The 20,838-nt window shown below is 38.9% G+C and overlaps 1 protein-coding gene across 4 annotated transcripts in view; it reads left to right on the top strand.

Annotated features, from left to right (window-relative positions):
* The window catches only part of LOC121644965 (SH3-containing GRB2-like protein 3-interacting protein 1), a 40,546-nt gene extending 27,942 nt beyond the window's left edge, over positions 1 to 12,604 (top strand). For 3 of the 4 annotated variants that reach the window (XM_041993230.1, XM_041993229.1, XM_041993232.1), the window contains 14 exons: positions 3,052 to 3,122; positions 3,224 to 3,298; positions 3,398 to 3,466; positions 3,561 to 4,316; positions 5,949 to 6,070; positions 6,220 to 6,370; positions 6,513 to 6,569; positions 6,808 to 6,919; positions 8,277 to 8,432; positions 8,565 to 8,697; positions 8,800 to 9,002; positions 11,434 to 11,498; positions 11,596 to 11,760; positions 11,844 to 12,604. In XM_041993230.1, the coding sequence (XP_041849164.1) occupies positions 3,052 to 3,122; positions 3,224 to 3,298; positions 3,398 to 3,466; positions 3,561 to 4,316; positions 5,949 to 6,070; positions 6,220 to 6,370; positions 6,513 to 6,569; positions 6,808 to 6,919; positions 8,277 to 8,432; positions 8,565 to 8,697; positions 8,800 to 9,002; positions 11,434 to 11,498; positions 11,596 to 11,760; positions 11,844 to 11,866 (2,158 nt within the window). In that variant the 3' untranslated portion in view covers positions 11,867 to 12,604. The remainder of the gene's footprint in view (positions 1 to 3,051; positions 3,123 to 3,223; positions 3,299 to 3,397; positions 3,467 to 3,560; positions 4,317 to 5,948; positions 6,071 to 6,219; positions 6,371 to 6,512; positions 6,570 to 6,807; positions 6,920 to 8,276; positions 8,433 to 8,564; positions 8,698 to 8,799; positions 9,003 to 11,433; positions 11,499 to 11,595; positions 11,761 to 11,843) is intronic. The other variant, XM_041993231.1, reaches the window with a different exon arrangement.
* The last annotated feature ends 8,234 nt before the right edge of the window (positions 12,605 to 20,838 follow it).

Genomic DNA, 20,838 nt, shown 5'->3' with positions numbered 1-20,838 from the left:
TTTTCCAACAGTCTCCATAAGTTTCCAGTAACACCCAAAAAGTTGCTAGATTTGTCGCTACTTGTGTTTTTTTTAAAGAGTTGCTAGAACAGTCTGAATACTCATTAAATATAGTGAATGTCGCTAAATTGGCAACACTGAGCTGCAGTGGTGGAGCTTCGGAAGTGACGAGAGTGTGTGTTTCTTTTGGGACATGTGACAAAATAACAGATCGTATTACGGCAGAATTATTTTAATAATGTCTGTTTTTGTCGATATCACTGTTTTTGTGATCGTTTGAAGCTGAGACAATTTGCTATAAATCTCACAGCCCTATTCAACACTGTTTTCCTCTGCCATGTTTTCTTGTTCACTTGTGATGTATCTTGTGATGTATTTTTGGCTTTCAGTCAAAAACGTCTCTGGACGCTGACTTGAATAATAAAAAGAAGTTTATTACAAAAGTTCAGACATCAAAACAGATTTCTGCAGAAAAATCTGGAGGTCCCAAAACCAGAACGAAGACCTAAAGACCTGATGTGTCGTTCTGTCTTATATAGGGTTTAAACAAAGAAAATTCCTCAGTCCTGTGTCCTCCAATCATAGGGTTTGCCTATAGGATGCTCATTTGCATAGAATGCATGTTCGTGTGTCAATCCAGTCTGTAGGACAGAGAACCTTATATGGTAAAAACTCGAGTGTGTACCATACAAATGCTATGCTTAGATACCTCACTTGCTCAGCTGAGTTAACCTGTGCTGTGTGGATTGAGGCGCAGTTAACTGATGTCATTGCATGTGGAAAGTGTGATCATGTGATACCATATTACATTTTCTACCAGTGTCAAAAAAATCTACTGGAATTATCGTGAAAGATATGATATTGCATACCCCTACTGCCACTATGCAGTTTCCACCAGGATGTTCATACTCAACTTTTGTGTTGATTTCTGCAGCGACAAGCAGCCATCAGTGCAGCCCCACCACTCCAGATCTGTCCTGCTGGACGTAAGAGTTGTCTTTAATGGGCCTTAACCCAAATGATTGGAGCTGAGCTGCGAAATTTCTCTTTTGTCTGAAAATATGCTTGCTGTTTAAACCTCATGTTTGCGTAGGCAACCGGCTCTGTTGTGAGCACTTACTTGCTCTACTACGCATTTTTTCTGAGGATTCCTCCAGGGGGCGCATTAGAGACCAGATACAGTTGCTGAATTTTTTAGGGTATAGACATGGCGATAATATAGGAGTTTAGTATTTGGTTCACTTTTAAAGCCTAAACCAAGCCAGCTGTTTCTTGTCAGTTTGACTGCTGTTGATCCTCCGATGTTACATCAGGTCAAATTGGTCCCTATGCTGCACCTAGAGGTTACTCAGGTATTACAGCTTGCAAACAAATAGTGTTATCAAACTATAAAAGAAAAAGAAATAATGAAGAAAGTGCTGTGTCACACAGATGAGACATAGCTGTTTCTGAAGGACAAAACTTCCACCTTGGGATGAATTTTTATTCTTCGGTCAACTTTGGTTGGTTTTAAATGTTTTGTAGAAATAAAGTTGACGTGATTTGATGTACACACATTTTTCAGTATCACTGCAGCTGAAACAACACAGGTACCAAATCATGACAGAAATATAACAGGATCGCTATCATGAAGTCACTCTGTGATCTGGGTCTGCTGTTTAACGATGCTCACAGTGGAGCGCAGAGCTTAAAATATCTTTTGAAAATGGCAGAACAATGATAAGTTCTCATCTCTATTTCTTAGGGTTTTCTTTTGTACGTTTTGAAGCTGATTAAAGTGTAACTACACACCCTACTTTTTGCATATCTCCACCCACTGCCAAATTTGAAAAAAGCCTGAAACTGCAATGGTTGCGGTGGGAAGTGTGGGGTGATCAGGGGGTGGAGAGTGGGCGGGTTGGGATACACAGGCAGAAATGATTGATGTCTATCAGCTCAGCTCACTGGCAAGATGGAAAGCGAAATTCACAAAGCACCTACGCCACAGAGCGTCTTTGAGGTGGAAGACTTTTCCCTCCAGATTCTCCTCAGATACACATGAACAAGGTTGTCCTGAGCCATATCAGTCTGAGCCGTTAGCGCTATTGTGCTGGCCTGTCAGCAGCTCCAGCAACTCTGGAAAGTTGTGGAGATTCGCGGCAGGTTGTAGCAGCTGCTGGAAGTGCTGCTGTACGTTGCTGCAGCTATGATTTGAGCTGCTGTCTGTCACCAGATGAGGAAAAGCAGGTGTTACTTTTACACACCTCAAAAGCACAAATCTGTCCCATTGCAGGAATATTTAATCAAAAACTCTGTGAAAGAAGTATGAAACTAGCAAATCTACACCATATAAGTTCATATCCCTTCATTTGCATTGGTGAGCGTGGTTTTCTATGCCTGCAAGGCGAGGACCCATCTATCTGCATCTGGAAGGAGGGGCTGTGGGATTTTTTTAAATTTTCTTGTGACGGAGAAAACCTCTATGTCACGAGAAACATAACATATATAGGTCAGTTTTTTTTCTGGACTTGTGTTTAACCTCTTGATGCCTTTTGTCGCACATTTGCAATAAACCACTTATGGCCTTAGCTTATTTTACTTTGTTATATGTAATTCATATGTTTAATAATTCATTTGCTTTTACATAATCTTAATTATATATAATATTTTATATAATTTATTTATAATTCATCTTTATATATTAATTGTTATATTTATCTAAGATATAACTGTATTCTTTTTTTATTCCAATCTTTTTCTTTTTGTTACAAATTTTTCCAGATATTTTTCTTAATTTATTTAGTTTTTATATAATTGTAAATAAATTTAGGTGTTAAGGGGTTAAGAACATTTCTCTGTAAAAGATGGTGAATTCCACACCTAGCGTGTATGCACAGATTTGTGTGTAAGAAGGATTGATAAATGACGGCCCTGCTGTGAACAGACATACATGAACACCTGTCCAAAATGTAATAAAATGATCCAGGACACATGATATTACCAGATCTGAACAGAACCTGAGACCTCTGCAGATGGTTTTTATTGTTTTTGATGATGGGATGTCTCTTGCAGTGACCCGCTGTTGCAGAAAGTTCCTGCCTTATTTGGTCTGGCTTCAGAGAGCAGATATGCCAGATACGATGGTTTGTCCTCTACTGAAAACACACAAGTTCACATATGAGAAAGCTCTGAATTTACGGTGGTTGCACTAATTCTTTCTTTTACTCTGATCTCTAAATGGCAGTGGTCCCTGGAGATGTGTGGGGAGACTCAAGACCACGGTCAGAGTCACAGCTGAGCAGAAGTTTCCCAACTGGAGGTGAGATGACATGACCGAACCTCAAATTGTCTTTATTAGTAACAGACAGAAGATTTGTGTATATTTCTGTTGTTGCTGAACTGTTCCCTCCTATTGCAGCTCCTCCTCCACTTCCTCCAAAAAACATTCCTTCAAGAGGTCGTTATGGTTATCCCTCCGACTCAGCAGGTACATTTCTGCTTAAAAATGTCTCTGTAACTCACCTTCAAAGTACAACTTGAAGACAGCTCTGATGTCAGATCTCCAACTCATCTCCCTCCAGTTGACCTCTCCAACGGGAGGGCAGCTCGCAGTTCTGCCCCCATCTACCTGAACGTTCTCTCCCCGGCTTCCTACCGAGGCTCCCCGGCCCCTGACTTGGACGACGTGTTTGGCTCCGTGGACAGCCCGCGGACAAGCGAGGACACAGCGTCGCCCAGATGGGTCACTTTCATGGACAACAGGCCTCCTCCACCTGATGAACCCGCCCCCCCACCACCACCACCAGATTCCCCTCCTCCAGACACGCCATCATCCACCCCCTCTTCTCCTTGCCTCTCTCCCGGACCACCGCCAAACGAGCCCCCGCCATCACCGCCACCATTTTCCCCTGGATCTCCTCCACCTTTCACGCCACTTGACTCACCCCCCTCCATCGTGCTTGGACCCCCTCCTCCAGATGAGCCGGCACCTCCCCTGCCCCCTGATTTCTCCCCTTGTAATTCACCCCCCATGTTCCCTGATGAGGAAGCAATTGATGAGGAGGTGCTTCAGTTTGCAGAGTACGCTTCCTTCCCAGCTCCCGTCAGCCCTGTTCCCCCACTGCCAGCTGAGCGGAGGTCCCCACGGCCAGGACTCACATCACCTTTTGTGCAGATGGGGATGGGAGGCAAGAGAACTCCAGAGGGGGCACACCAGAGAGATGAAGTAACAGGTTCTCCCAAAGAGCTGACACCCAGCTTCAGAGGCACGCCACCTCCTCTTCCTCCAACCACCTACAGGTCTATCATGTCTTCCCCGGGGCCCCACTCTGGCAGCAGTAAGTACGCTGCTCTCTTTGTAGATGCTCATGATGGCGACTTGGGGTGCTTGTAAAGGATTTAGGTGTTTATACTCTGAAAATCTTTTAGTTTGTTCTACTTTCCAGAAAAGGGGAACGATGCTGTCTCCAGTGGCACAATAATGAAAAACAAAGCTCACAGAGCTTCAAGAGTGCAAGAAAATGATTTATTTCAGAATAATGAATGTCTGTTCTCATCATATTAAGTAAAAGGGGCTTTTACTGAGATTGATCATTTAAAACATACTTAAAGTTAGCTAACCTTTTAAAAATGTCTTTATTTCTGTATAAATATGACCTAAAACACCATCAGATGCTCATTAAAAGCCCTGAGTATAAATAAAGAAAACCTTGCTAAATATATATACTTGGTGATTTATCTGTCAGGAAAATTATCAAAATTTTTATATGTGAATCCCAACCAGTTTAATTAAATTTGTGTTTCTAAAGCCTGTTACATGCTCTGTGAGAAACGAGAACTTTTCTTCTTGTTCTCGAGGCCACAAGAACAAAATGATGTAATTTTGTTATGTAGTGCTACTTTCTGAAAGAGGAAGTATAAAATCTAGGATTGGGTACTTTTTATCTCCGCTAAGGAGGAGGTCATATATTTGACATCTTTGGTTTGTCTGTCTGTAGCAACATAACTCAAGAAGTCACAGACGGATTTTGATGTAATTTTCAGAAAATCTCAGAAACGGAATTAAAGAGCAAGTGATCAGATTTTGGGGGTGACCCAGATCACTACCTGGATCCAGAAATCTTTTTAAAGGATTCTTTACTATGGGGATAATTTTGGACACACTTTCTCATTAAATTTAATGGGAAAGTGTGTCCAAACTTTTGACTGGTAGTGCATGCAAATATCTGTTACGTTTTAGGTTATATTTATGCAGAAATCAAGAAAACTCTAAGGCAACGGTTCTGAAGGTTTATTTCCCCTGGACAATAAGTCACTTTTACCTTTATGAAAGAAAAAACTAGCAGCCATGTTGAGCTTCATTCGTCTGTGGTCAAGAATGAGAGATCAGGTGTAAGGCATTTTTTAATATGCTGTCTCACATCCTGCTGAATGGGAGGAAAGCCTGGAACTAGACTGTTAAAAACCTTTAGTTTATGTTTTTTTGTAAATATTGTCTTTGACACTGAATCAGCTGAACAAACAACACAGCTGATGTGGTATTCCACGTCTTTGAAGCAACACCAGTATGCAGCAACGGCCATAAAATGAGACTTGATTTCCTTCTGAAGCATATTCATAATGTTGAGATAATTGGTGTGCAAAGGCATCACTGAACTGGACTCATCAGTAGTTGGCAATATTGGACTTGCATTGACTTGTTGGTCACACTGTAAAGCCGGGATGGGGAACCCTGGTCCTTGAGAACTGCAGGCTTTAGATGTTTCCCTGCACCAACACACCCTATTCAAATTAACTAGATTCAACAGCTTGTTGTCAAGTTCTTCACAATGACCCATTTTTTTTAGTTAGGTGTGGTGAAACAGGAAAATGTTTAAAATCCGCAGGACAGTGGCCTTCGAGGACCATGCTTCCGGCAGATCCAAAGATGGGTTAAAATTGTGTCGCTAATTATGACACATGCCTTGCAGGCCCCTCTTCTCCAGCTCGCCCTGCCACGCCTCAGTCTCGAGGCAGCCCGGTCCCTCCTCCTCCTCCTCCACGTCCATCTTCACGACCAAAGCTACCCCCTGGGAAACCAATCACAGACCTGGTAGGCTAACACGTGAAAAGTCCTGCCTGTTCTTTTTATTCCCTTCTGCTTTTGTTCTGATTTCTACATGAAACAATACAAAACTGGTAACTGCCTTTAGGTTTTCTCTGTTGTGTTTTCACTCTAAGCACATCTGCTGTTCTCTCCAGAATCGGCCGTTCAGTCCACCAGTTTCGGGCAGCCCCCTGCCCTTCGCCCCCCTGGCCCGCGCAGAGAGCTCTTCCTCCATCTCCTCCATTACCTCACACAGTGCAGCGTCCACTCCAACCTTAGGGAAGGACCTTAACATGCCCACCACAGGTAGAATAACTTCAGGTTCCCATGTTATTCTTCACTATTTTGTCACAGTTTCAGTCCACGTGTTGTCTGTCGCTCGTCATCTTATCCTCACCTCACAGTCTTGTCCCTCTCCATGATTCTCCTCATGTCTCTGCTTGCTCAGAGGCCCCGCAGCCTCTGGTGTGGTTTGACCACGGCAAGTTTTATTTAGCTTTTGAAGGTGAGTTGAGCCAAAGTGTTACTGTAGTGCTGATGCTGCATGGATTTAAATCATCTACATGTTTTTTTTTTTTTTTTTTACTTGCTGCCCATCCCATGTTGTTTTCACCTAGAACCCAGGGTCATAATAGTTGGCTAAGTTTAAAAAATTCCTATTTACTTTTTTGACCTTTCCTTTGCTTTTTGTATAAGCACAGTAGACATTTTATTGGCATCTTTTGTTTAAATGTGTTTTTAAGGATGCTCCAGAGGACCCAGTCCGCTCACCATGGGGCCCCAGGACACCCTGCCAGTTGCAGCTGCCTTCACAGAAACCATCAATGCCTACTTTAAAGGCGCTGACCCCAGCAAGTAGGCACACATTATTAATTCATAGACATCCTGTCAGCGTAGATTGATACAAAAACATCACTAAACTACTAAAAAACAGGCCTTAAATGTCTGAGCTGTTATACATTCACCGACTACTTTATTAGGTCCACATTGCTAGAATCAGGTTGGAGCTCTTTTTTCCCCTCAGAACTGTCTTAATTCTTGATGTTATAGATTGAAGAAGGTGTTGGAAACATTCCTCAGAGGTTTTGCTCCACATTGACATGACAGCATCAGTTGGTGTAGGTTTATCAGCTGCGTCCATGATGAGAATCTCCTGTTCCATCACATCCCAAAAATTTTTCGTTGGATTGAGATCTGGTGACTGTGGAGGCCATTGGAGTCCAGTGAACTCATTGTTATGTTCTAGAAAGCAGTTAGAGATGATTTAAGCTTTGTGACATGGTGCATTATCCTGCTGGAAGTAGCCATCAGAAGATGCTCCACTGTGGTCATGAAGGGATGGACATGGTCAGCAACAATACTCAGGTAGGCTGTGGTGGTTAAACCAGGCCACGGTGGTACTAAGGTGTTCAAAAGGGCCGAAAAAACATACCCCCCCACACATTATACCACCAGCAGCCTGAACTGTTGATCCAGGGCAGGATGGATCCATGTTTTCATGATGCTTCCACCAAATTCTGAGCCTAGCATCTGAATGTGGAGCTGAAATGGAGACTCATCAGACCAGCAACGTTTCTTCATCTTCTATTGTCCAGTGTTGGTGAGTGTGTGTGAATTGTAGCCTCAGTTTCCTGTTCTTAGCTGACAGGAGGCACCCGGTGTGTCTTCTGCTGCTGTAGCCCATCTGCTTCAAGGCTGGACGTGTTGTGTGTTCAGAGATTATATTCTGCAGACCTTGGTAGGAACCAGTGCTTATTTGACTTCCAGTTTCCTTTCTATCCTCTCCAACCAGTCTGTCCATTCTCCTCTGACCTCTGACATCAACAAGACATTCTGGTCCAGACAACTGCTGCTCACTGGATATTTTCTCTTCTTCAGACCATTCTCTGTAAACCCTAGAGATGGTTTTGTGTTAAAATCCAAGTAGATCAGCAGTTTCTGCTCAGTTTAAACTTCAGAAAGTCGTCTTCGCCATGTCTACACGACTAACTGTATTAAGCTGCTGCCATGTGATTGGCTGAGATATTTGTGTTAACAGGCAAGTAAACAGGTGTACCTAATAAAGTGGATGCTGAGTGTATTATTGCTAATGCTTAGTTACAGAAATGTTTTAATGAAGAGCTTTCTTAAAAAAAAATAAAAAACAACAATTGGGTGAATCCAAACGTTTGCATTTAATGTTTTGATAATAAAAACATAAATTATGTTACAGATGTGTGGTGAAGATTACAGGAGAGATGGTGCTCTCCTTCCCTGCGGGTATAACCAGACATTTTGCCAGTCACCCAACACAACCTGTCCTCACCTTTAGCATCAGCAACTATAACCGACTGGAGCAGGTCCTCCCCAACCCACAGCTGCTCTGCTGGTGAGGCTAACATCCACAAACAGACACTCCTTTTCTTGATGTACCATTCAGTAATGACTCTCTAAAGGTTCATGATGGGTTTTTATGGTGAGGTTACCCAAATAAAATATATTCTTATCGCCTTGATTCTAGTGATTCAATAACAGACGGTGGAGACAGCAAGGAGTTCTGGGTAAATATGCCAAACCTGATGAGCCATCTGAAGAAAGTGGCTGAGCAGAAACCTCAGGCAACATACTACAATGTGGATATGATCAAATATCAGGTATGAAATAACTTGTTTTTCCAAACATTTAGTTTTAGTTAAACCATCTATTGTATCCTCGCATCTTTACATCAAACTTTGTTCTCTTTCTTTTCACCCCAGGTATCAGCCGAGGGGATTCAGTCCACTCCTCTGAACCTGGCAGTGAGCTGGAGAGGTGATGCCACCAACACAGACCTAAGAATAGATTATAAATACAACATGGAGGCCATGGCTGCCCCAGTACCGCTCCACAATATCCACTTCTTGGTTCCTGTGGATGGAGGTGTAGCCAAATTGCAGGTCATGATTCCGCCGGCTGCCTGGTAAGAATTCCTTACAATTCCCACCCACCATCTGACAGAAATTCCTTATATTTAGTACTTGAAGTCACATATATGGAGGACTGAAACTGCCAAATATAAAAAAATAAATAAAGAAATATGGAAATGGCTTAATAAACTAAAAAATGTGACAATAAATTCATCTAACAGTTCATTGATTTATTTATTTATTGACACTTTTTTATTCATAGTCATATTTAAATGCCCATTTTTTCCAATCTCTTATTATAAAAATTTTAAAAATACAGCACGTTAAGTTCACGTTCACCCAAAATATGAGCGAGTTCATGAACAATCGTTTATGAACTCTTTCAAGCACAACACTGCTCATAAAGTTAGGGTAGGAGATCCTGAAAAAAATGTTTGAACAAGTTACATTTTGACAATTTGACAATTCAAAAGCTCAAATCCCTTTCTTCAGACTTCCCCCTGAAGCTACGCCTCCAAAGCACAGAAACGCTCAATGCTTGTTCCTCTGGTTCATGAGCGCTGGGCAGAATCGATTCACCAACACTCTGCTCTTGCTCAGATCTCCTTCAGCTTTTTCATTGGAAATAGCCTTCTCCACAACAGTATTTCTTTTCCAACTTGATATCGCACCTTTTCGGCCATAATGTCCCTTACATTTAGGTGTGTACCATAATTTGATGTAGTAAGCTAGCCAAGCTGTGGCTCTTGCTTTGTTGCCTCTACAAGTGCTCCAAGCCTCTGAGAACGTGCGATTCATGCATGAAGAGGGGTACGAGCGGAGGTTTTGAGGGGGAGGGGGAAATGGCAGTTGAGTTTGCTAGACATATCACCAGCCGATCTTTTAGAGCGGGTCAGTTAAAATGATTGGATGGTATTTCAGTCCTGTCTGTTTTACAGGTGACTAACAATTTTTTTTTTATTTCTAGAGCATTTAATTAATTGGCTGCAATCTGGGTGTGAAGGAGATTTGAAGTACTATAGTGAAAAAAATTGCTCCTAGAAGGCATCTCCTACCCTACTTTTAAGGTTGTTTGGCCTGAGGAGGAAACAACAAACAAACAGATGCAAAATGAGTTTATATACATATATATGCATATATATATATATATATATATATGTGTGTGTGTGTGTGTGTGTGTGTGTGTGTGTGTGTGTGTGTGTATATATATGCCCAAGTTCAGGATTAGTCACCAACAATAACTATGGAGGTACCTCCCAGAACATCTGCATATCCACATTCCTCACTTAGAAACTGACAAAAAGAAGATTCATTGAGCTTTTTTTCTTGAAGACTGTAAAGTAAGAAAATTAAATTTATATTTTGGTGCTTTATTTAAGAGCCACCTCAGTATGATATTTGGTGGTTTAACATGTAAAATGGAAATTTCACATACAATTATTTGTATTTAATGTATGTATTTATTTTTACTTCCTGTCTCACTGTTAAATGTCTGTTTATTAATTGCGTTTTTCTAGGCATTTACTAGGGGTGTACTAATCCGTATATCTGCATTGATACATCAGTTTAGTGACTAATGAACCAAAAGCACACATCCGAAGTGAAAATATCAACCAATCATCAATACAGTGCTTATCTGTAAAAAACAAAAACAAAAAAACATGTGAAATTGTTTCCATTTGTTTTGTTTTTGTTTTGTTTTGTTTTGTTTTGTTTTGTTTTGTTTTGTTTTGTTTTGTTTTGTTTTGTTTTCTACTGGGCAGTATGACCAAAATGATATGTCATGGCTTCACGGTATTGATACATTTTTTCCCCCCATACATGACTGGTGTTAATCACATTTTCCACTGATTGAGAGAAGAATTACTGCTGCAGATAATTTAAAAGCAGCATATTCCATTGTCAGGAGAACTGTACATTGTAAGAAAGAAGAAAAAACATTTTAACAATTTAACAACTGATCAAAGAAATAATAGGCAGGTAATTTAGTTTCTTTATCTGAAGTCTTTATTTTGACCTTTAACAAAATATTATAGGGAAACTGGACCCTATCCCAGCAGTTAGCAGGTGAGAGGTAGCGTAAACAATGGACAGGCAAAATTTGCAGTAAATAGCTGTTTGGTTCACGTCTAAACGTTAAAAAAACCACAGCATCTCTTTTTTCTAAAGCTTCATTTTCTGAACTTTCTCTGTCCATTTTCACTAATCAGCATCTCCAATAACAACCTTACCAACATTGTTTAGACTATTGAAACCTATGTTTCAAAATGTTATTTACAAAGAACTAGTATTGTTTTAAATTAGCATGTGATACTGTCTCATATCAGTCAAGTTGATAGAATTTGTGACATTAAAACATCAAATCGTTTATCTACAGAATTTATGTGATATAGAAATATTGATATGATTTATATCCCTAGTTTCTAACCTTTCTATAGAACAGACAATATGTCCTCTGTAACCTGGAATTATTTTTTCATTAAGGAATCCAGAGCAGCAAACCATACTGTGGAAAATTTCAAGCCTCTCTCATAGGTCTGAAAATGGAGGCAAGTTTTCTTTGTCACGTTCTTTCTTTATCATTAGTTAAAACTATAATCTTATCATACAAACTTTAATACTGTATGGTACGTCTGTTTTGTGCAGGAGTAGGGGCTCTCCTGGGCCGGTTCCAGATGGTAGAGGGTCCCTGTAAACCCTCCCAGCTGACAGTCCAGTTCACCAGCGAGGGGAGCACTCTGTCAGGGTGCGACATCCAGCTGGTTGGGACCGGCTACCGGTTATCGCTGGTGAAGAAGAGATTCGCTGCAGGTCAGTTTGAGTAACCAAAGCAGTGGCTGACTGTCTTCTGTCGCAGGTTGAACATCCCTGACATCTTTCTTTTTGTCTCACAGGGAAATATTTGGCGGATAATTAGCAGACTTGTTTGCAAATAGAACCAAGAATTCAGCGGCATTTGACTGTGAAGACTTTGAATCCATCCCACGTTCTCCAGTTGAGAATTTGAGAGAGAACCACTTGAACTAATGGTTGAGAATTAGAACAAGAAATGATAATATCTGACTCTCTAACATCATATTCACTAGACGGACTCCTGATGAGTTCATGCGAGTGAAAACAAATAGTTTTGTGCACTTGGAACACGTAAGCCCTTATGTGGAGTTAAATATTGAAAAACCCTGATTCTTTGTTCTTGTAAGATGTAAATTGTAATTAATTGTGGATTTCATACAGTGATCCAGTCTAATTTAAGTTTATTTTGTCTAACTGGTTGTCACTACAAATGCACTGTTAAGGATAATGTGAATATAGCATGATATTGGAACAATCCTAAATGAGGTGGAGAAGGGTGGAAAAAGGGATAAAAATGTTGCATAGGGTTGATTTGCCACTATATGTTGATAATTTGTAGGTAATGTGACAATATCTGATTAATACTGCCACCCCAAATTACAATTTCCACTATTTGAGAGCGTCTGTTTTGTTCAGAAAGCTTTTTAAATGTTATACCAGTTTTACAAATGATCTGAAAAACTGGGGTGAAGATCAACACTTTGAATTTTGAGATGCTTTTGATACAGAATTGCTGTGGGTTTTATCCTGAACATTTAAAATATGGGTCATGGTCATGATCAACTGGCACATAAATGGCATTGAAAAAAAAAGTAGGACAGTATTGGAGCAATCAAAAATACAAAAACAAGTTAAAAAATATTAGAAATAATAGATGTGAGGGGGAAACTAAAATATTTTTCTACAAATATGAATTTATGTGCAAATAAAATATTTCTCTGTGCTAAAAACAGGCAAAGATACACAATGCCATACAAACCCATACAGCCTTTAACACTACAACGGTGTTTTGCTGTCACTCGATCATGTCAGCAGGGAGCCATTAGTGGGAGTAAACCAGTTAAACTGGTCTGACTTAGTAAAGAACAGAATCAGTATATTACTACTGTTTAGAACTGAAAAAAAAAACAAAAAAACATATGAAACCTGTTTCCATTAAAGCTGAGAAATGTTCCAGTCTGTAATGTCTGAATTAATGCTGACCTTTATTTAACAGACACAAATCCAATGGAGAGGTTTGCAGTGTCTTCACAGGCCACACTGTCATAAGTCCTGCAGAAATAACCACTTACCTCCAAGGAAAAGGCATCTCCTTAATTGGAACATCTCTTTCTCCAACTTGCCATTATAACATCTCTGCATCAGGTGTATATTAAACCCCTGCATCATGACAGACTCTGACTTGTGCTGCTTTCTGTGATGACAGCTTCATTGGTTTTTCTCCTCGTACACAAAATCTGATGTCTGTTTTCCCAAAAGCAGTTCAAAGATGGACTTATCTGACCACAGACGTGTCCACTGTTTTTTTATGCAGTTGAGATTAAATCCTAAGCAGAACTGATACATGCCTTTTTCCTTCTGTAATACAGTTTCAGGTTACACTTCTGCCAGTTGAGTGAAAAAAAAGTTTTCATGGGTACCTTCTAAGGCCATATGGCTATATAGATCATGGTAACATGCAGTGTTGTCTGAGAGGTCAAAGGTAATGTGCATCCAATATTGGTATGTGTCCTTGACCTTTACGCCCAGAGACTTCTGCACTTACTAAACATTTTCCCAATACTGCACAGTGTAGATGCTGAAAGACCAAAATTCTTTGCAATCTTGCACAAAGAAACAATTTTCTTTGCCTTACTGATGATTTTCTAATGGAGTTTAGCAAAAAAAAAAAAAGAAGGAAAAAAAAAAAAAAAAAGATTAATCACAGGTGGACCTTCCTATTATACCCAATCATGGCACCCTCACCAATTACTAATTACTAATTTTCTAATTATGGAATCTATGGTGACACTGTCACTTGTATATTTTATGTGTTTCTCTTCCCCCCCCCTCTATAACAACTTTTTCCTGTGTTTCAGACATCATTTTTTTCATAAATACAATGAAGCTGCTCAGTGAAGACTCTGGAAATCATTTATTTGGACTTGTGTCTGATAACTAAAGCTTCAAACATATTGACAAATTATAGAATGAAGTTCTGATTGGTTGGAAATTCAAGATATCTGAGGTTACGTGATATTTCAGCTGGTGTTTTGTTCATATGGTTGCATAAAAAAAAAACAAAAAAAAAACAATGATTTAGATGAAAAAACAGAAGCTGCTACTTTCGCTGGAGTTGTTTGGATAGTGGATTATTAAAATTATACATTTAAAAGACCCTAAATATGTGAGCTACATGCAGAGTCAGATGTGTGAGTGCCATATGTTGATGAGAAGGACCTTTAGGTTTCCAGAGAGATGCAGAAAGGACCTTGGTTGATGATTTCTGCCTTTGATGCTGCTTAAAAACAAATGTCTTTGGCCATGTTCTTGATAGAGGTATTGAGTAGGATAAATGGGGACATTGCAGAGTAAAGAAAAAGTCTCTGTCATGCAGACAGCACTATTTTAATCATTTGTCTTATTTTCTTCCTTTTCCACCCTGTTAAAAATGTTTTATCATTTTCTAATAGCAATATTTAAAAACTTAAGTGTAAAAAGTGTACATAGAAAGCAATGTTTTAAATAATTCTCTGGGCATATGGATGTGTCTGTGATTGTGTCTCGGTTTGTTGATGTCAGCACTCATGATCTGCATTTGGTTCTTTGTAACGGTACACAATGCTCTCTTCATCTGGTGTTTTACATGCAGGTTTTCTTGTACAAACAAAAAAGTGTTCCTGTTGATTAATCCAAACGGTGCCGCATGGAAGCTTCATTTTGTCCATCACCTGTCTCATCGACGCAATACCAGTTTGTCCATTTCATTAAGGTCATGATGCGTTTGTTATTGTAAGTGTGCCATGATACAAGGGGAGATCTTTTACCTCCACGTTTAGCCTCTGCTCACTGTTCTGCTGTCAATGCACCTTCAAAAATGTATTGTCATTGAAATTGGCATGTCATTAATATACCTATTCCATGCCATATTGTAGGTGTTTTACATTCCCCTGTGTTTGACATGCACACAAAACACAACCTCAGTTTAATCCGTGAAATGGCTCATCACTCCACGCCACATTTGACATGTGTTTGAACATCACGTTGTTTGGAATGTTTTAATGTGTTGGCTCACAGTTTAGGTGCAGGAATAAGATTTAATTTAGGTCTTTAGAAAAAGATAGAAGACTCTTTCAATTGAGGAAGAAAAAATACACTTTTTTTCCTTGTCAGCAATGGTTATATATATTTGTTTGCCTTATCTTTGGACATACACTAAGATTCTGATATCTAATGTGTTCTGTAAGTTTTTGTTTTTCTACAACTTTTGGGTTGTAATCTTTCACTGCGTTAGAATCAGAATATGCAAACATTTCCTGTAAATATCTCATCCAAAGATTTTGAAAGTAAATATATGGAAAAAAAATCTATATAATGTAATTCCTGTTTTACTTGTAATAAAGAAGAGAAAATATAAGAAATATGTTACTCTCTAATTTGTTCAAAGATACTCTGACTGGACACTATTGGGTCCACCTTGCTGCTACCAGGTTGGACCCCCTTTTTCCTTCAGAACAGCCTTCATTGTTGGTGGCATAGACACAACAAGGTGTGAAACATTCCTCAGAGATTTTGCTCCATATTGACATGATAGCATCACACAGTTGCTGCACATCCATGATGAGAATCTCCTGTTCCATCACATCCCAAAGCTGCTCTTTTGGTCTGAGATCTGGTGACTGTGGAGGCCGTTGGAGTCCAGTGAACTCATCATCATGTTCTAGAAAGCAGGTGGAGATGATCTGAGCTTTGTGACATGGTGCATTATCCTGCTGGAAGTAGCATCAGAAGATGCTCCACTGTGGTCATAAAGGGATGGACATGGTCAGTAACAATACTCAGGTAGACTGTGGTGGTTAAACCAGGCCACGTTGGAACTAAGGGGCCCAAAGTGGGCCAAGAAAATATCCCCCCCACCGTTACACCAGCAGCAGCCTGAAGCGTTGAGCCAAGGGAGGATGGATCCATGTTTTCATGATGTTTACGCTGAAGTCTGATCCTACCATCTGAATGTGGAGCTAAAACAAAAACTAAATAATAGAGGAGTAACAATAAATCAATCTGTATCCATACAAATCCTAATTGAAAATATTGATTAAACAGTAATTATTTGTAAGACACATTTACAAAATAATGTAGACATTTTTCCATTTTCTTTGTTTCAACAACCAAAATGTCTTATTTTTATTTAACAAGGAAAATGTCCAAATGTGTGGTGTGTTACTTTGACAAAGTCAGACTACTACTTAAGTTTTTACAACTAAGCTGTAAAAATATTTAATTTGAGACTCTAAATAGGAGTAATATTTACACTATATTGTGCTTTAATGTCTACAAACATAAATTTATTCTTTCAGTTTACTTTTCCATTGAGTGAACATTTTAAAGCTAAATATATAGGATGTAATAATCTGTTTTTTTTAAATAAAATAATTGTTTTTCATTTAAATGTCTGTTTGAGCTCAAGAATAAAAGTTTTTTTCTTATTTAAAAATCTTTTTTATAATATGATCGAAAATTCATTTGTTATTTACTGAGTCGATATAATGTTGTATCGTGATCAAACTTGTGATTTACTCCCTGCTAAAAACATCTCAAGAAGATTGTTCCTGGATGGCTGTTTCCAGGAGAGGAAGTTAAAAAAATAGTATTATTATTACACTCTCACTCCCAAAAGTGGGGGTCTGACTCCAATTTATGACTTGGTTTCCAGCTCCACAGGTCAACAAAGGTCGACTCTCCCCAACATGGACTGGAAAGGACTTCATTAGGTTATTTACGAGACCTGGGAAATTTCTGAACTTTAATCTTCTGCAACATAAATTTGCTTTTTAGTTAACAACCAAAGGATCCCAGATGCAACTCTTCATCCCAATGTCCACTTTGAAACTGTTTCTTACTAAACTTGAGTTTTTCTTCAACTGATAAGCGGAAACCCCCTTTAACAAAACACCTGGACACACCAAGAAACGTTCATCTTAACATTCCAGAGGGTAATAAAGTGTCTTAATGTTTCTCTATGTCCCAGCAAGAGGAGACAAAGACTTTGTGTGAAGAGTAAAAGATCATACTTTCACTAGTCAACAATGTTCATTTAAATAGATACATATATATATGTGTGTGTTTTATCTTGATACCATGTGCATGCATATAATCATTATCATTTTGTACAAGGTTTAATCAACAAGCTTGATTAATTGGTGACCTGAAACTTTATTTCTGTGTTTGTGTGAGATATAACCTTTTTACTATTTTTCTTGTCTTTTCGATGATTCACTGATGGATTTTAATGATGTCTCATTTAAGGCTTTAGTAACTTGGATATATGGATATATTCACAAAATGTTTAATGTGATAACTCTTTACAAAATGATCAGACCAGCCCCTCTGTATCTGCTATCTGACCCAAAACCAGCCCACAAGACTGTTATTGGTCAAGATAATGGTCACACATCCCTCCACGGGGTGGGTCTCCAAACTAACACTTTTAAACTCAGAACAAAGAGTTTAGTTAGTTCTGTTCGTCCTCCTTCGCTCTCTTCTCCCTTCCTTTTGGCTCCTCTCCTCCTCCGTGGCCCTCGCCGCTTCAAGTGGACTTCAAGTTCCCTTCTCTCCAGACATGGCTCTCTTTCAGAGTTAGGACTTCGTCTGAACGCAAGAGAGAGAGAGATGCTACCAGAGAATTAAGTTTGCAGTGATGTGAAGGACATCACTACCGATACTAAAGTTTGTGCCTGCATACCAGATGCATGATTGACAATTTTTGGCTCTTTTTGGACTCCGTAGTTCATTCCTTTTTTCCAGCTAATACTTCGCTTTTCTTGAGTTATGTTTTATCTTTTGGACTTTTAATATAGATCCTAAATAGATCCTACAGAGTTTCTTCTTTTTTGGACTGACCTAAAGCTGGACCTTTTCAGCTTTGCCATATCACAGCAAGTCATTCACTGTCCATCATCGATACCACCAGCCGAGCCGCGGGAGAGTCCGCATCCGCAGAGCTGCCTGATCCAAACCTTCGGACCACCACGTGACACATCTTCTGGCCTTCTGGAAGTCGCTCGGGATCCAAACCACCTGCGCCAACTTCCTCACTTGCCATCAGAGTCACCACAACGGTCGTAAGTCGGCTCGATCCAAACAGGACTGGACGAGTCCTGCTCGGATCAATTCTCTGCTTGTTTGCTCCCAGAATGGTTGGTTGTCTGACAGTGACCTTAGTAGTTCTACATCTTAGTTAAACTTCCAGTTTAAACAGATGAGATTCAGTTTTCCCCTTTTTCCTTTTAGGATTTAGAGATGCTTTTTCAGTCCTGAACCTTAGTTTAATTAACACCGCAGGTTAATTAACTTTTGTTCATTTCTTGCATACATTTCATTCATTCTGACACATTGAAATAAGATTTTGGGTTGAACTCCATATTCTGCATTTACCAATGTTTGATTCATTTTTCCATGCGAAGTCCTTTGTAAATATTTCCTTTTCATTTATGCATTATTAGTTTAGTAATAAATATTCCATATTTATCCTAAACTGGTCTGCTTATTGTGAACTTCTCCTTTGAACCATGTTATGGGTCCCTTCGACGTAAGAATTCACGTTTATTAGCGTCCTGAGACTGATTGATTGATAACTGATTGATTTCTAGCTTGAATTAATTAATTTATTAAATTAATTAATTTAGTTCTCTAATGGTGTCCACACAGCCATTAGATTAGGAAAGCTATCTGTGTGGTGGTGCCCCACGAGGAAATAAATAAATAATTCCAAGAAATTATTCAAATTAATAACTTTATTAAACATCTTTAATGTTTAATGATGCTTAACGCTACATATATATATATATATATATATATATATTTAATATATTTTAATAATTTTTAATTAATTAGCCAGTTGGTTGGGCAGCGCTCCGCTTCCCTCTACAGTGATAAAGAGTTCTGACTTGCCTGCTGTTGTCGTGGTCCTGAAGGGGTGGTGTAATCGTGAATCAGCTGGTGTGCAGTGTACCGGTTGCTGTGCTGTTAGTCCTGTGTGCTGTCCTCTTATAGGGGTGTGACTTTTCTATTCGTTTGCAGTGCTGTCCAGGATTGTGGAGAAGCTGTGCTGGGGCACCCTTCCTGGCCTGCCGTCCCAGAGGTCTTAGATTGGCTATTTTTTAATTCTAATAAAGATTTACCTGTTAGTACTCTTAACCTGTCTGTGGTGGTCCTTTTTACCTCTGATTAATCCACACCAGATTAACAAAGGTGGTGCAGCTCAATATTCAACAAAGAAAGTTATTACAGTACATGCATTGATCAGTTCTTAGTCGATGTAAATGTTTATGACAGTTTAGGTAGGAGCATCTCGTCTCATCCTCTAGAAGCTGCCAGAAGTGCCATGCACATCATTAAGATTTAATCTCGCCATCGCTCTGATTTGTAGTATCAGTAACAATACTTAACCACTAGATGGCAATATTGTATGGTTTAAGTTCTTTTGAACCGGCTGTGTAACAGTAAACCCTTGTTGCAGATAAGCCAAGTTTGACATGCTACACCAAAGTTTCAGCACACATTCCTGAGGTCATCACACAATTTAGTCCCAAACACTGCACAGAATCATCTATTTTTCAACTTTATCACACCACATTTAAGCATAACTTGGAGCCCATAAATGAATGAATGAATGAATGAATGAATGAATGAATGAATGAATGAATGAATGAATGAATGAATGAATGAAAGAATGAATGAATGAATGGGACACCTCTCTGGTCTATTATCTAAAGAAATTAAATAAATTTATTTAAAAAAATGTGGGTTGTTTTTTTTCAGATCAGGTTAAAGATAAATTGTGGAACCACCATGTAATTTCCACTTCTTAAATATCTACATATGATTTAAAAATGCAAATTAGACTGTCATTAAAAGAGTGCCTGCAGATGTTAAAGGACTATTGCAAACTGCTTACCAACTTTTTAAGTCATGCTGTTAGAAAAAATCTAATTTCATATTGTGGTGTCACAGATTGCCGTATATTATATATATGTATATATATATATACACACATATATAGGTGATGCAGGTTTAAACTCTCTTTCTGGTTACATGGTCTTGTGTTTGTCACAGTTTTATGACTTAGGTTCTTAGAGGGTTAAATGAAAAAAATTTTCTCTTCTCAGGCTGATCATAATGTAAGAAAAGGAAGAAAGAAAAACAGATGTGAGAGCAATTTAATTTATTCTTTGAAAATATTTTTTAAAAATTATAGTATGTTCTACAAAGCCAGCTATAAAATGAAATTGCTTGGTGACATATCTTTGCTGATGTGTATAAACATGGCAGCATAGTCTGTCTGCAAAATCATTCAGTGCCAAGAAACAGGGTGAAGACTAAAAAAGAATTTTATGGACAGATAATCTAAAGGCAGAATTAACTTGAACCCCTGAATATACACATTACTCTGATCTCAAAATGTACTTCCAGTGTAAAATAACCATCACATAAAGATGTATATAAGACATCAATGTTATGGGAAGGGGTTTCTACTTTGAATGAGGGGAGCACCACTGAGTCTCTGAAAGGTGAGATCAGACATGTAAAGGTAGAAGGAATCAGTCCTGACTACATCACACACAGTAACAATACTGAAAAACAGGATACCTTATTTATTTTTGATCTATGTTTTTGTGATTGACTTCCCCTGGGTAAACCTCAGACGCCGAAGTGCAAGTGAACGTAGAGTGTAATGTATGTGCACATGTTTTTTATATGACGTACATCAGTGCTGCCATGTTCTTGATCAAAATGCAGCATTCTTTGAACTCTGGTCTGCTTGTTCACCAGAGTGTG

Source organism: Melanotaenia boesemani, chromosome 8, assembly GCF_017639745.1.
Source record: "Melanotaenia boesemani isolate fMelBoe1 chromosome 8, fMelBoe1.pri, whole genome shotgun sequence".
In the NCBI taxonomy this organism is placed as follows: Eukaryota; Metazoa; Chordata; class Actinopteri; order Atheriniformes; family Melanotaeniidae; genus Melanotaenia; species Melanotaenia boesemani.
The sequence above is the reverse complement of the archived record's forward strand: the minus strand, read 5'-3'. Positions and strand labels throughout refer to the sequence as shown.